A 13,034-nucleotide genomic window follows, 5' to 3' on the forward strand; every position below is an offset into this window, starting at 1 on the left:
CGGGAATTTTGCGAAACGAAACGCGGAATCAGGTGCGTCCTAAATGCCACGCGACCATAATCCGCGTTACACGCCGTCTCCTGGGCGATAAATATCGATTCTTTCACCACGCCCCGCTCATCAGGATCCTCTAATTGAAAGTTAATCCTTGGCTAAAGTGTTCCGGGCTTCTACCATCCCTCTCCCCAGTTCCGCGGCCCGATAAATCTCCCGGGTGAACCCCGTCCTCGGGCATCCGACTTGCCGCCTACTTAGACTGGTGCAGACGCACGCGAAACTGGCCTCTGTCGCGAAATCACGGGCAACGGGTTTAATAAAATAACGCGAGACCTCGCGGCTGGTATCGGCGCGAGGGGAGTTAACTGCGACGGAGTTAAAAGTAGCCCGGGTCCAGCGCGCATCTTTGTAACGCGCGAGTCGTGGATGAAAAGAAACCAAGGAGACGACGACGACGACGACGACGACGACGACGACGACGACGGCGGCGGTGGCGACTACGACGACGAAGAAGTAGAAGAAGTAGAAGCAGAAGAAGAAGAAGAAGAAGAAGAAGTACGAACACGAGACACGAACACGGAGAGAGACGATCTTGCGAAAGAGCGCGGAGAAGTAATTAAAAGCAGCCAGCGCGACAGAAACAGAGTCGGTCCGCCTGGTGGAAAATAAAACGAAACGAAACGAAACGAAACAAATGGAGAGGGAGAGAGAGAGATAGCTCATCTTGCGCGGCTAATCGAATTTTCGCCGGGGCAGATTTCTTGAAATTGTTTTCGCTATTTCCAGGCTATCTAGCCCATCCCTTCGTCGACTACTCTGATAGCTAATGAATCGTTGTTTAAAAAGAAGGAAAAACAAAGAGAGAGAGAGAGAGAGAGAGAGAGAGAGAAGAAAGAGAGAAGTAGGAGGACGGAGCTAGACAAGAAAAGGTGGCAAGTGCGAGAGAAAGGGGAAATGAAAGAGTTACACTCTGGGTCGAGGCCTGGCGTGTCGGCGAAACATTATCCCGACCAAGAAAGACAATACACTCCGAGTACAATATTATAATAGGCAGCAGCGTAAATGTATTGTAGGGAACGATCGGTAGCCAGCCGTAGAAACTTAGATTTCCTCCCTCTGCGCTTCCTTCGTGCGTCTTATGAACTGTGTTATCCCTTTCTTTGTTTCGAGCCTGTCGGGCGTACGAGTCGATGTTTCTTCGAATTCACGTGAGCTTTACACGTTCGGAAAGTTCACGTTAAAGGGACGATCATCACGACGGGGATGAGGGAACGCGAGGAGACGTTTTCGATCGAGTCGCGTCGATGATCGACCACGAGGACGGGTCCCGTGTCTCGACCGTGTGCATTTCCAACGCGACGACGAGTTATCCAACACAATTTTCCAAAAGCGCTGCGAACTCGCCCGTGTCTGGTTTTTCTTCGCTGCTTCTCCACGTCACGTTCTCTTACCCACTTTCGCGTGGCACAGAGCCTTCGTATTTATCTGTACAGTTTACCGGTACAAGGGTTGAATGTCGTGCAACACGATACAACCCTTTCTGCCGGCGGACTTTCTCGTACCTTCGACCTTCTTCCGACTCACCTCCGGGGTCTCCCCATCGAGCCCCCCTCTCTCACCCCTCTTCTTAATTGCCCAAGCGCGGGGCTCGGTAAAAACTCGTTAGCCATTAGATTTATTTTTCCTCGCCACGGGGATTCATTCCGTGTTCTAAAAACCACGTGCGCGTTCACTTGCGCTGCTTCTTTAACTTGCTTTCCGTTATTTTAATAATTTTTTTTTCTCCCCTCTCTAATTTTGTGCGTTTTTCTTTTTTTTTTTTGTTTTTCGACAATCGACGACTACGTGTCTAGCTTGACGATCGCGTGTCCAAATTTCGTCGCCGGAGACCGCCGTGAATTCGTATGAACGCGCGTTAAAAAAAGAAAGCACCGTCGAAACGCTTGTTCACTCTTTGTATCGAGCAAGGGACGTTGGAGTGTGGGCATTCTGAAAAATGCAACTGATTCTAAACGATATTTAATTGTCTCGAATTAATGCAAATTGATCTTCATTTCATGCTGGTCTCTCTTTGTCGCAGTGTTCCAAGTACCCATGGCAACGATTAAAGGTAAAATGATCGGGTCATAATGCGGGTGAGCCCATGGGAATTCCTTTCGGGTGTAATTTTGTCGATTACGCTTACAAAATTTCACAATTCATTGTCCATGATAGTAATGAGGAAATCGCGAGTCGTTCCTTTTTCGATCGATCCTTCCTGAACTGAATCAGATTCAGAGGAAATTAGAAATACATGTTTCTCGATCTTATCGCTCCATAAACTTCGCTCGTCTCCGTAACCGCGCGCCGCGTTTTGTTTAACACCTTGCGAATTGCTACGCTAATGAGTCGTCCTTCGATCGAACCCGCGGATCACCTGGGGTATAGGATGCAGGATGCTATTTTTATTCCACTACACCTCCGCTCGCTGATCGAACGATCTCCCATCGCGCGCTAAGCGATCCTCCCTGCTATCCGCGTGGCAAACACGTATCCGCGTTAACCTCCTTCATCGGTAAACATCGTTGTCTGGCGCACCTCCAGAAGGATTTAATACTTCGCCTCTTTTTACGGCGTTAAAATAGAAAATTGGAGCACAGCCTTTCGTGGCGGAACACGCCTCTCGAGCTGGACCAGCTCTCTCCGCCCGACGCTTCTTTCGCGTGCTGCAGTTTCGACGTTTTCCGCGGCTCATCGATCTCGAAACCCACCCCACGTGAAAAAGCTCCACCGTCCCGACAGCGTTCCAGCAAGATCTCTTCTCGTTCTGTTCCGACATATTCTTTTTTTTTCTCTTTTCTTTTCCACGCAAGCCTCCTCCGGTCCCCCTTTGCGGATATTAATTTTTTGCACAGTCCCCGCCCCTATGGGCCCCCCAGTTTTTTTTTTCCCACCTCTCTCTTTCGCCATCGTACACCACCGCGTACGCGCTCCATCGCCGAGCGAGGCCTAATGAAATCATTCCCGCGCCGATTCGGCTGGGGTGGGATTTCTGCCCATTGTGCGACACCCCTACGACGTTTTTTTCTTTCCTTCGCTCTCCTACTAACGAAAGCGCCAGAGGGTCGCGTCGAAACTGCTATTGGCATAACATGGGGGGAAGCTGCATCCTCAACCCTTTACCGGGTAGTTACTTTTTTCCATCGCCCCCTCCCCTACAATATTTCCTTGCTCCTCGGGGGTGATTGGACACGCATAACCCGCGGATTACCAGCGCGTGATACATCGAAAAAAAAACGGCGTCGGCCTGGAATAATATGCGATAGGCGGTCGAAAGAGGAGAGGACGCGAGAGAAAGGGGGACAGAGCGAAATCCACAGAGCCTCTAATGAAAGAAATCACGCGTGTCCCGCCGCGGATTATTTCGCCTCCATTCAATATTCAACGCACTTTTTTTCGACCGCGACTGCTCGAGCGACATTGAAATGAGATTTTTTCAACGCGAGCCGAACAATCGCGACGAAACGTCATCGTCGTTTACGGACTTTCCCTTCGACAAAGGAAAGAAAGCCTCGCAGAAAGGATTTTAATTAGAGAACGAAACAATTTCTCGCGCTTGCGAAATGAACTCTTCCCGTGCACCGGCGATGAACCGAGAGATTAAACGAACGAGACAACCGGTCGACGAATATCTTTCACAGACTTCGTTTGTTGGTGTAACCGAGTATCGTACGAAGGTTGTCTGCTGGCGAGGCTCGCGGCCTCGTTGCGGCTAAAAAAACCAAGGAAAGGAGACGGCGGGGAAATAAAAAAGAAGAAAAAAAAGAGAGAAATGACGCGAAAAGAATTGCGCGCCGCGAGAATGACCTTCGGATTTTATCGCTTTGCTGCGAGAAAAGAGAAGGACCCTCGCGGTCCCACCTCAATTTTTACGGTTCTTTTATCGAGACTCGAGAACCATCCAGGCGAGCGGAAGACCAAAAAGTATGTCTTTCCGCGACAAGAGGACAATGGACGAAGGATAACGCGGACGATGCGAGGATAAAACGGAATCGTTTCGAGGGATCGATGCATCAGCGACGTTAACAAATAGGACACAGGACGTACGCTGGTCGAGAGCGTTAATTTCTTCGATTCGGTCGAAGATCGTCCCTTTTCTGCGAACACAAAATGGCTCCACGGAGCCCAGCGTCACGCATCGCTACTCGTGTGCTCACACCCACTTCCTTTTTACGCCACTCCCTGACCCGAACCCGCTCCGTACGCCTAAAGAAGTTTCGCCGGGCAAATAGTTATTGGTATCGTCGTGGAGTGGATACGAGCGATGTCGCGATGGCAAACAGGACGATGAAGACGCGAGCGAACGGGGCTAAAAAGAGTGGAGGACTCGGAGCTCGGCTCGAGAAGACGGTGAAAGAAAACGGCGCGAGTAAGGGGAATAAAGCGTAGCACTCCCACAATCAGGATTATTGGTAGAAACGCTAAGCCGCAATCTAGAAACGCGTCGAGCCTGTTCGAGGGATCAGGAAGCGTGGAATTAGGAATAGAGGTGTGCACGGGCTCGGCTGCAAGCAGAGCCACGTACAGTCGAGCAGAGATGAATCTGGTCACGGCGAATCATAAAGTCCCTTGGGGATTCGCCCACGCTGCATCCACTCTCCCGTGCACCGAGTTCGACGAGGTACGGGGCAAAGAGAAAGGAGAGAAGAGACGAGCGAGCCAGGCGAAAGAGAGGCGAGACAAGGACGCCGGACACCGAGAACGAACGGAGAGAAAGAGAACGGCTGGCAGAAGGAGAGTCGAGGTATTCGCGGTGCAAAAAGCGAGGATGCAGGCAAAAAAGGAAAAGCGCAACGAAGAAACCGGTTTTTTCCAGTTGGGCCAGGTCGGGGCGTCGAACCTACGGACCGCAGCCTCCCTCCGAGAATAACTTGCATGCAGCGGCAGCAGCAACACCGCTCGACGCCGACGACGTCGACGGCCAGCATCTTCTTCGCGGTGTCGGCTCAACTGGTTCGAGATTGGCCTAGGTCCGGGAAGAAAGAAGGACGCCGGGGCCTTTGGCCCGGCGAAAACAGCTCGGGGGCGTGCCTTGAAAAGAATATCGCCTATCGTCGAACAAGAACACGACGACGCGAAGGAACGTGGGTGTTTCGACGAGCAAAAAAATAGTGGAGAACAGGCGTATGGCCGAGAAACGGGGATGAGGGCAAGGACCCTCCAAACGTGGGGTTCATTGACGCTGGCACACACGTTACCGTCGACCATTCTGCCCACTATTTTGGCCCCGTTTTTTCTTCATCTATCCCCATCGTTTTTTTTTTTTCTCGTTTTTTTTTCTTTCACTGACATCATCTCTAGCGGGTTCTGCGTCGGTTAGCCAAGGTCAAGGAAGTACGGCTGGACCAAGCGTAGCGAAGTAACGAAAGTATCACGATCGTTCGTTTTTTTTTAACCGCAAATATCTATCGATAAATAGTTAGACAAATCGATGAGAAACAGAAAGGCTATGAAAAACCCGGATATATCGATTCAGCCATCCTGAGCGATATCCATTTCGTCTGTGATACCATCGTAGACGAAATGGCGTTGTAACCCGGCATAGGATTAGGAAAAAAAAGTATTCGAAAGGACGATAGCTACGGTAAATAACCGGTGAAGATTGTTCTCGTTAAGAAAGAACCGTAGGTCGTGTACGTAGCGGGGGCTGAGGGTGGTGGGAGTAAACGGGAAGAAGAAGGCTAACTAAAAAGTAAGGCCGACGACGTCTGGTGTTATTTTAAACTGGTCCTGCCCGAGATTCGGCTCTCTTCCGTTCGTTGATCGCCTCAACTCGATCGCTGTTATCCCAGGTCCGGGAGAAAAGATGGGTACGAGTCGGTTCGGTAAAGTTAGGTAGGGAAAGGGGGAGAGAAAAAAACAACCGAAAGAAAGAGAGAAGGACGACTCGACGCGATGAGAAAGGAAAAGAAGGAGTGCAGGAGGAGAAAGAAGAAGGAGGAGGAGGAGGAGGAGAAGAAGAAGAGGAAGAAGAAGTAGAAGAAGAAAAAAAAGATGAAAGAAGGATGCGTTGTGTATCGAAGTCGAGGGGGTGGGGAGTAGAGTAGGCAGGAAGAAAGGAAGGGGCGAGGCGAGTAAAGACCCCAAAACTTTGCGGTCATTGCCGTCTGGTCTCGTTTTAGCCTTTCCTTCCTCCCACCTTCTCCTTCTTCTTTCCTTCCTCTTCGTATTCTTTTTCTCTCCGTTTTAAGCACTCTTTCGAGCAAGGTTGGCCGCCATGTTTTTCCTCGACGCGTGCCCCTACCGCCTCGTGTGCGTATAACCGACCTTCGCGTGTGCGAGAGAGAAAAGAGAGAGAAATAAATTGAGAGATATAAGGAAACAAAATGCAAAAAAATAAATAAGTAACGAAAAAAAAAATGCAATCGAAAAAAGAAACGATCAAAAACGATACGACCGCGAAATTGTCTCGATACGAGGTCGCCAATGACGGAGACAGATACTTGCAATGAGGACGTCGAATTTCGTTCATTACTCTTCATATTATCTGTTTAAAGGATGGCCTTTGTTGGTTCGTCGATCATAATCCTCCGTCGGATGGAGTGTTACATGTTGCAAGAATCGACGAACGAAACAATGACTGCAACAAAGGCCATCGTAATTGTGTCGTAGTAGCTAGTCATTTGATCTATGCTTTGCATTCCCGTTCATCTGTGAGGTCGTGCGAGATCAATCGGAGATCCATGATCCACCAAAGCTGTTGTTGTTCTTTTTTCCTTTCTTTATATATATATTTCTTGTTCCATTTTTTTTTTTTTTCATTTTTTTTTCAACCACCACAGAATACTTCTTGATCGCGTAGTCCGTCCGATCGTTCTCCAGACCTCACGCTATTATTATATACATTCGCCTGTCTGGGCTTTGCTTTTTCCTCTCCACCTTACACATCTTCCTTAATCGTCCCGTTGATCCCCTATCGTTCACGCTCCCATCGAATTGTCTCGTCGAAACACGCGAAACCCATTCAACTTCCACCCTCAGTCCTACACCAACAGCTTCATCGATGCCCACGAGCTCTTTCCATAAAAGTAATTCTTTGCCAGACACTCGAGGTGAATTCCCTTTGCAAAATAAATAGTCAATGGTGGCGGTAAATCGGTGCCCTAACTCTCACTGGTAAATCGTTCTGTTCTGTGCGCTGCCTGTCCTGCGCTTCTGGTTCGCGACTCTGTGGTGGTATTCTGTGGGTCGGCTCTCTACCCTGGTGCGCCGCGTGTGCCTGCTTCCGGTTCCTCTTCTTCCGGCCCCCAAAAAAGGAGTTGCAACAGCGTGTTGTGTTCCAGCAACACGCCGCCCTGATCGGCGGCCCGAACGCAACCAGCTGTCCTGTCTGCCACAAACTCTTCCTCGGTGGCGAAGCTCTCATGGAGCACATGAAGCACACTCACAAGGACCCGAATGCCTCCGGCGTTGCCAGTAAGTATCTACGATAGTTGAGCACCCTCGATTTCGTCCGTGTCACTCTTTCTTTCTCCTTGCTTTCTATCCTACATGTACATGGGAACACCTCTTCTCTGTATCTCTTACGCACTAACGCTACTACGGTTCTTCCATCTTTCGACTAACGCACGACCGCAATCGACGGGATAATCGAACCTTCTGCGCTTTGTCTCCAGGACACCACGGAGGGGAACGATCGCGTAGATCACGACGAACGCGCGTTCTTCGATCTAGAAATGCGATAGAGATGAGAATATAATCGCTAGAAATGTTCCGTTTTTCGATAGCCTCGATATCTATCAAGGGTTCGGCTCGAGGTCGGCTCTACGATCGGTTCCTCTTCGCGGTCTCCGACTTTTGCCGAGGATTATGTCCGTCCTGTCTAACACCAGCTAACGAGAATTCCTTCGAGGAGAAAGAAAGAACGGAGATAGACGTAACGAGGGTGCCTTAATTGCGAGTAAGTCTAAAACAGAGAGAGAAAGCGAGAGAGGTGGAACGATCGCTCTCCTCGAGACTCGAGGGGTGGTTCGTCCTTAGCATTTAAGTACGTTTCACATCCCCCACCTAAGAAACTTGCTTTGGCGCGGGCGATATGCACACATTGTCCTGTCACTTCTTCGTACTGTTTCGCTGAACGGAAAAAGGGGGTGTAGCACTTAGCGCACTCACCTACTAATACTTGCGTACCTACTATTCGCTAATATAAAACCGGTGCTTCAAAAGGGTGTCTCGTTCCGACTTTTGTGCGTGTTCTGTTAAGTGTGTGGGCATACATAGATAGACGTACAGAGAAGAACAATCGACAAGCGCGGACGTGCGCCAGTCAATGAGAATCTCTTTACGAAACCGCATGCCGTTTTCGAAACGCGTCCTGTCTCGTTTCCTCCATCATTTTCTAAGTAAACGGAAAAAAAATATGACACAGTGCCAGAGTATCGACCTGGTGTTTTTCGTCATACCCGATGAGAAATGACCTAAGGTAACCCATTTTTCGTCCGAACGCATCGTTAAAACGTAACGCTAGAGCTTTCCGTCCGAAAAAAAAAGAGAATACGAGGACGACCGAAAGTGATAGAAAAAAAAAAGCCGGAGTGACGAAGGGGAAACTGATACCTGTACACACGTATACATATATACGAGCATGTATATATGTAAAGAATGAAATGAAAGTGTGGGTGAAAAATAAAACGTGGGGTGGAGAGAGCACACGAGGGGGAGGAAAAGGGAAAATGACTGCGATTCGTCGAACTTTTCTTTGTGCGTCTATAAGCGTGCAAGCGCGCGTACGTGCGTGGTGCATCTTGGTTTTTGGGCCGACGACCTCGCTCGTGAAAGGGAGCCAGCAACGGCAGAAGCAGCGCGCGGTGCGTCCGAGGTCAGTGCTCTCCTGGTCCTCGGCTATCCGTGTCTGCAAGGATTCTCCCTTCGCCTTCGAGGTCGACTGGAATGTCGACGTACGTACGCGCGTGTGTACACGCGAATGCGTGAGAAATAAGGTGGAGGAGGAGAAGGATGAGGATGAGGAGGAGGAGGAGGTGGAGGAGAAGGAGAAGGAGGAGAGTGATGATAATGATGATGATGATGGTGATGATGATAATGATAATGATGATGGTGGTGATGATAATGATGAAGATGATAGTGATGATAATGGGAAAAAAAAAGAAAGAACGATGGAGGATGATAAATAAGAATGATATGATGGTGATATGACGATATGATGATATGATGATGATGATATGATGATGATATGATGATGATATGATGATGATGATGATGATGATGATGATAATGATGGAGGAGGTGGCTTTCGTTCCTTGGGAAGCTTTATCCTGCTTAGCATTGACCTTGAAATTGTGTCGCCCTATTGTTCCCTCCGCTGACTGCACAACCTCCGTTGCCGGGGTTTACCTAGCGAAGCGACGGACCGCCAACCACCCGTGTCCAGTGTGCGGAAAACACTACGTCAACGAGGGTAGTCTTAGGAAACACCTGGCCTGCCATCCTGAGACCAGTCAACTTAGCACAAGCCTCAGGATGTGGCCGTGCTCGGTGTGCCAGGCCGTCTTCACTCATGAAAGCGGTAAGTATGATCTTCTATTTGAAGCAATCGTAATTAACAACAAAGTACAATCATACGATTACTTTTCATCTGTTATCGATCTCGTTACTTTACGTTACTCTTCTACACCGTTACGTTACGTTTCACCGTTTCTTAATCCCGTACGTTATCGAATGTTCGTTCGCTCTCTACCGACCGAGCTTCCCGATACTAACCAAAAACTCTATCGAGACCGCTCTGCTTTGCTGTTAAGGTTTGTTGAGTCATATGGAGCACATGAGAATGGACCCGAAGCATCAGTTCGCGGCGCAGTACGTTTTAAGTCGCGCCGCCGCTGAGAGGCGGGAGAGAGAAATCCTTGCGTCCTCGAGTCTAGGTATGATGAAAGTTATCGTAATACATTTCACGTTCGTCGTCGTCGTTTAGAACCGGTGAGAGTACGATGATAACGTGCGTGTAACGACTGGTACGATTCTCGTGTACAGGTGCGGGGTTGGGTGTGTTGGGAAGCCAACCTGGCGGACCTCAAAATTTGCAACAACCACCGATGTGTCCTTCGCCGTCGGCTCATTCAGACAGCAGCAGTGGAAACGGAAGGTTATCGTCGGCCGGTAGTGAACCTGGTACGCTACGATCTTGTTCCTCGTCTTCTTGCAAATGGTCGTCTGGAATAATCGTTAGAGTAATGTGTCGTGGATATCGTAGAGTAATCGATCTTAACACCGTACCTCTAAACCTTTCTTTAGTACACGTTTGTTGAAATGTATCATTATACACTTTAAGTGACCACCGAGCTCTTCGCAACCGCAACGAGAGTTATTGTAGTAAACATTATTACACTTTATCTGAGTAAAATAAATCATCTATGAATTCTTGTGTGAGTAATTTTGTCGTACGATACGCTCAGCTCGCTCCGTTTTATATTCGTCTATTCTATGTGTCTCTTTATATATCGATTAATGACAATTACCGACTAGAACGTAATTTTGTAGCGCGACTTCACACGCACCTCTACTGGCAACACGTCGCACAAGTATACTAACGAGAGCAGACTTTTGCGCAGGTACCGGTCTGCTGAACAACAACAACAATAACAACAATAACAACATGGCGTCGCCAGGGCCAAGCGGAAACAAGCTGAGCGAGATGCTGCGAGCGGGAAGCCAGCCTGGGTCCGCGCAACAATACCACGACGAGATGCAATCGCAGCAGCAACGCATGGCAGTGATGGCCGCCGCGGTGTCAGCTGGTAAGAATCGCCGCTGTGCAATCTGTTTTTCGCGAATCGATCGATCAACAGAAGTACCGCGCGATACACGCTTGACTTGTTCAAGGCCGCCGATACCGTTCTTATCAAGAGACGCGCTATGCCGCTCGAGGGAAGAGATACGGTGGATTCGTTCTAATTATTAAGCCGATAAAAGCTTGATTTACAATTATGTTTTTCCATCGCAACAATTTTTCTTATCTCCAACGCCTATACCAGTTGCGCCCCTCGATCTTAAACCTCCAACAAATCGATCCGAATAATACACTGTTCGAACGACGTTGCGACGGAGATGACCATGTGCGGATCGTTCGATCGCATCTCAACCTGGACGAGTGAAGAAGTAGGATCGAACCGACGCGAGCCGGTTCGATAGGTTATCGCGTATCGCGGATGGATATGAGAAATCGCCATTGTGATCGACAGGTTTGCAAAATTCGGTCTCGCCGAATCTGTCGCCGGTGGACATGGCGTCTCTGGCGGCGGCGATGAGGATGGGAAACAACGGCGACATGAGCGGTGGCGCGCAAGGCTCGACGGGGCCGCAGCAACAGGGAGTGCAAGCAACTGGACCAGAACAGACTTTGAGAATGCACCAAGCGGAAGCCTTACTGCGTTCTCAAGCCGAAGCCGCGCTCAGATTGGCTGTAAGTATATTATAGTCTCTCGCGTGCATTGTATAGATCCAACGTTTGCTCCATTTCGATCGAGATTCGTCGGTGATCGCGAAACGTTCCATCGAAGAACGAACGTTGATCGGATTTTTCGATCAGGTGTCGCAGGCGGCAGCGGCCGCGGCCAGTTCAGCGGTTGGCGGAGACGTGAGACATCACTTGGGACAACATAACGGTGGTAGCACCTCTGGCATGCCTGGACATCACACGAACCAACAGATGTCTCAACAAGACACCTTACCGCCTGACCTTGGTGAGTATATACCCATCCGATGGCAATTAGAAAATGTTAGCCTTAAGATAACCTCGAGCGATTGCCGCGTTTAGTGGATTCGAATGATTTCTTCCCCGACTAGGCGAGATATTTCGCTAGATCCGATTCTATATCATGACGATTTACGGATCCACAGGGGAAGCGCTGCGATTGCAAGAGCAGCGATTAGAACAGGCCCTGAGGCTTCACGGTGATCCTCGAGCATTAAGTTTCACTCTCCAGCACGTCGTCAATCAGCAGAACAATCAGCAACCATGAAAATTCAGTTACTACTGAGACGAGTGGACCCCTTGGACGTCAGAGCAGACGGGCCTGCAGCAAACCGAACGACTCAATCAGCAACCACTTCAGAACATTGACCGTTCGATAACGCTGAACGAGCAACAGCAGCAGGGATCGTCTAGCATCGGTCTTCACCCGCATCAACAACAGCAGCAGCAGCAGCAGCAGCAACAGCAACAACATCAGCAACAGCAGCAGCAGCATCCTGAAGATCGTGGTGTCAAGAGGAAGGCCGACGATATGATCGGTAACTCTGACAACGTGTAAAAGAACGTCGGCGTACATCGACGATAAACCGTCAGCAACCGTTTATCGTCTTCTACGTCGGTTCGAGCACAGACGTCCAAGTGTGGTCATCCGCGAAATTACTCCTGTCTCAGCAGTAGAAACGAATTATTCCAATAACGGGACTCGTCGGTGGGTCCCACTTTTTCAGAGTTTCTAAGAATCCTATTTTCATTAAATCGGCTCGCGACGTATCGGAAGAGCGTCGCGACCGATCCAGCCGTGGAACTCTTCAGAGATGGAGGGTAGAGACGGTGATACGTATCTAGAAATCCGTTAGACGGTGCGTGACGACGGGCACCAGTGGCAATGGTCTTCTACCGGCCCACGCGACTCTTCGCGTGGATCACGTTGTTCCTACTACGGTCCTGGATCCAGAGTTCCTAAAACGGCAAATGCTCGCCGTACGGGAGTGCCATCGTTCGTCCCAGCACGAACGGTTTCGAGCTTCTACCAAACGCGGGCGATCGACGGCCCTCTCTTGCGCGCGGCGTCCCTCGTTTCGTCGAGTCGCTCTTTAAGAATTCTCAGGACGCGTTGCCACCGTCGCTGTTCGATGTCACCCCTGAAACGTGCCATAAATCTGTTGAATTGAAACTGTCGCGTCCTCGGGTCGTGCCTGACTCAAGGTACGATCACGGACCGCGCCAAGTACTATGGTTTCTTTTAGTACAAGAGCCGAACTCGTAGACCTGGCCAAGCTGAAGGGGAAAT

At 49.5% G+C, this 13,034-nt stretch overlaps 1 protein-coding gene across 15 annotated transcripts in view; it reads left to right on the forward strand.

Annotated features, from left to right (window-relative positions):
• Positions 1 to 12,041, forward strand: part of Dati (zinc finger protein datilografo) — a 56,339-nt gene extending 44,298 nt beyond the window's left edge. For 5 of the 15 annotated variants that reach the window (XM_076902103.1, XM_076902093.1, XM_076902094.1 and 2 more), the window contains 9 exons: positions 2,078 to 2,107; positions 7,293 to 7,452; positions 9,347 to 9,559; positions 9,792 to 9,914; positions 10,024 to 10,161; positions 10,590 to 10,787; positions 11,232 to 11,452; positions 11,579 to 11,732; positions 11,890 to 12,041. In XM_076902103.1, the coding sequence (XP_076758218.1) occupies positions 2,078 to 2,107; positions 7,293 to 7,452; positions 9,347 to 9,559; positions 9,792 to 9,914; positions 10,024 to 10,161; positions 10,590 to 10,787; positions 11,232 to 11,452; positions 11,579 to 11,732; positions 11,890 to 12,011 (1,359 nt within the window). In that variant the 3' untranslated portion in view covers positions 12,012 to 12,041. The remainder of the gene's footprint in view (positions 1 to 2,077; positions 2,108 to 7,292; positions 7,453 to 9,346; positions 9,560 to 9,791; positions 9,915 to 10,023; positions 10,162 to 10,589; positions 10,788 to 11,231; positions 11,453 to 11,578; positions 11,733 to 11,889) is intronic. The other 10 variants (XM_076902096.1, XM_076902098.1, XM_076902097.1 and 7 more) reach the window with 7 other exon arrangements.
• Positions 12,042 to 13,034: the final 993 nt, after the last annotated feature.

Source organism: Xylocopa sonorina, chromosome 9, assembly GCF_050948175.1.
Source record: "Xylocopa sonorina isolate GNS202 chromosome 9, iyXylSono1_principal, whole genome shotgun sequence".
NCBI lineage: Eukaryota > Metazoa > Arthropoda > Insecta > Hymenoptera > Apidae > Xylocopa > Xylocopa sonorina.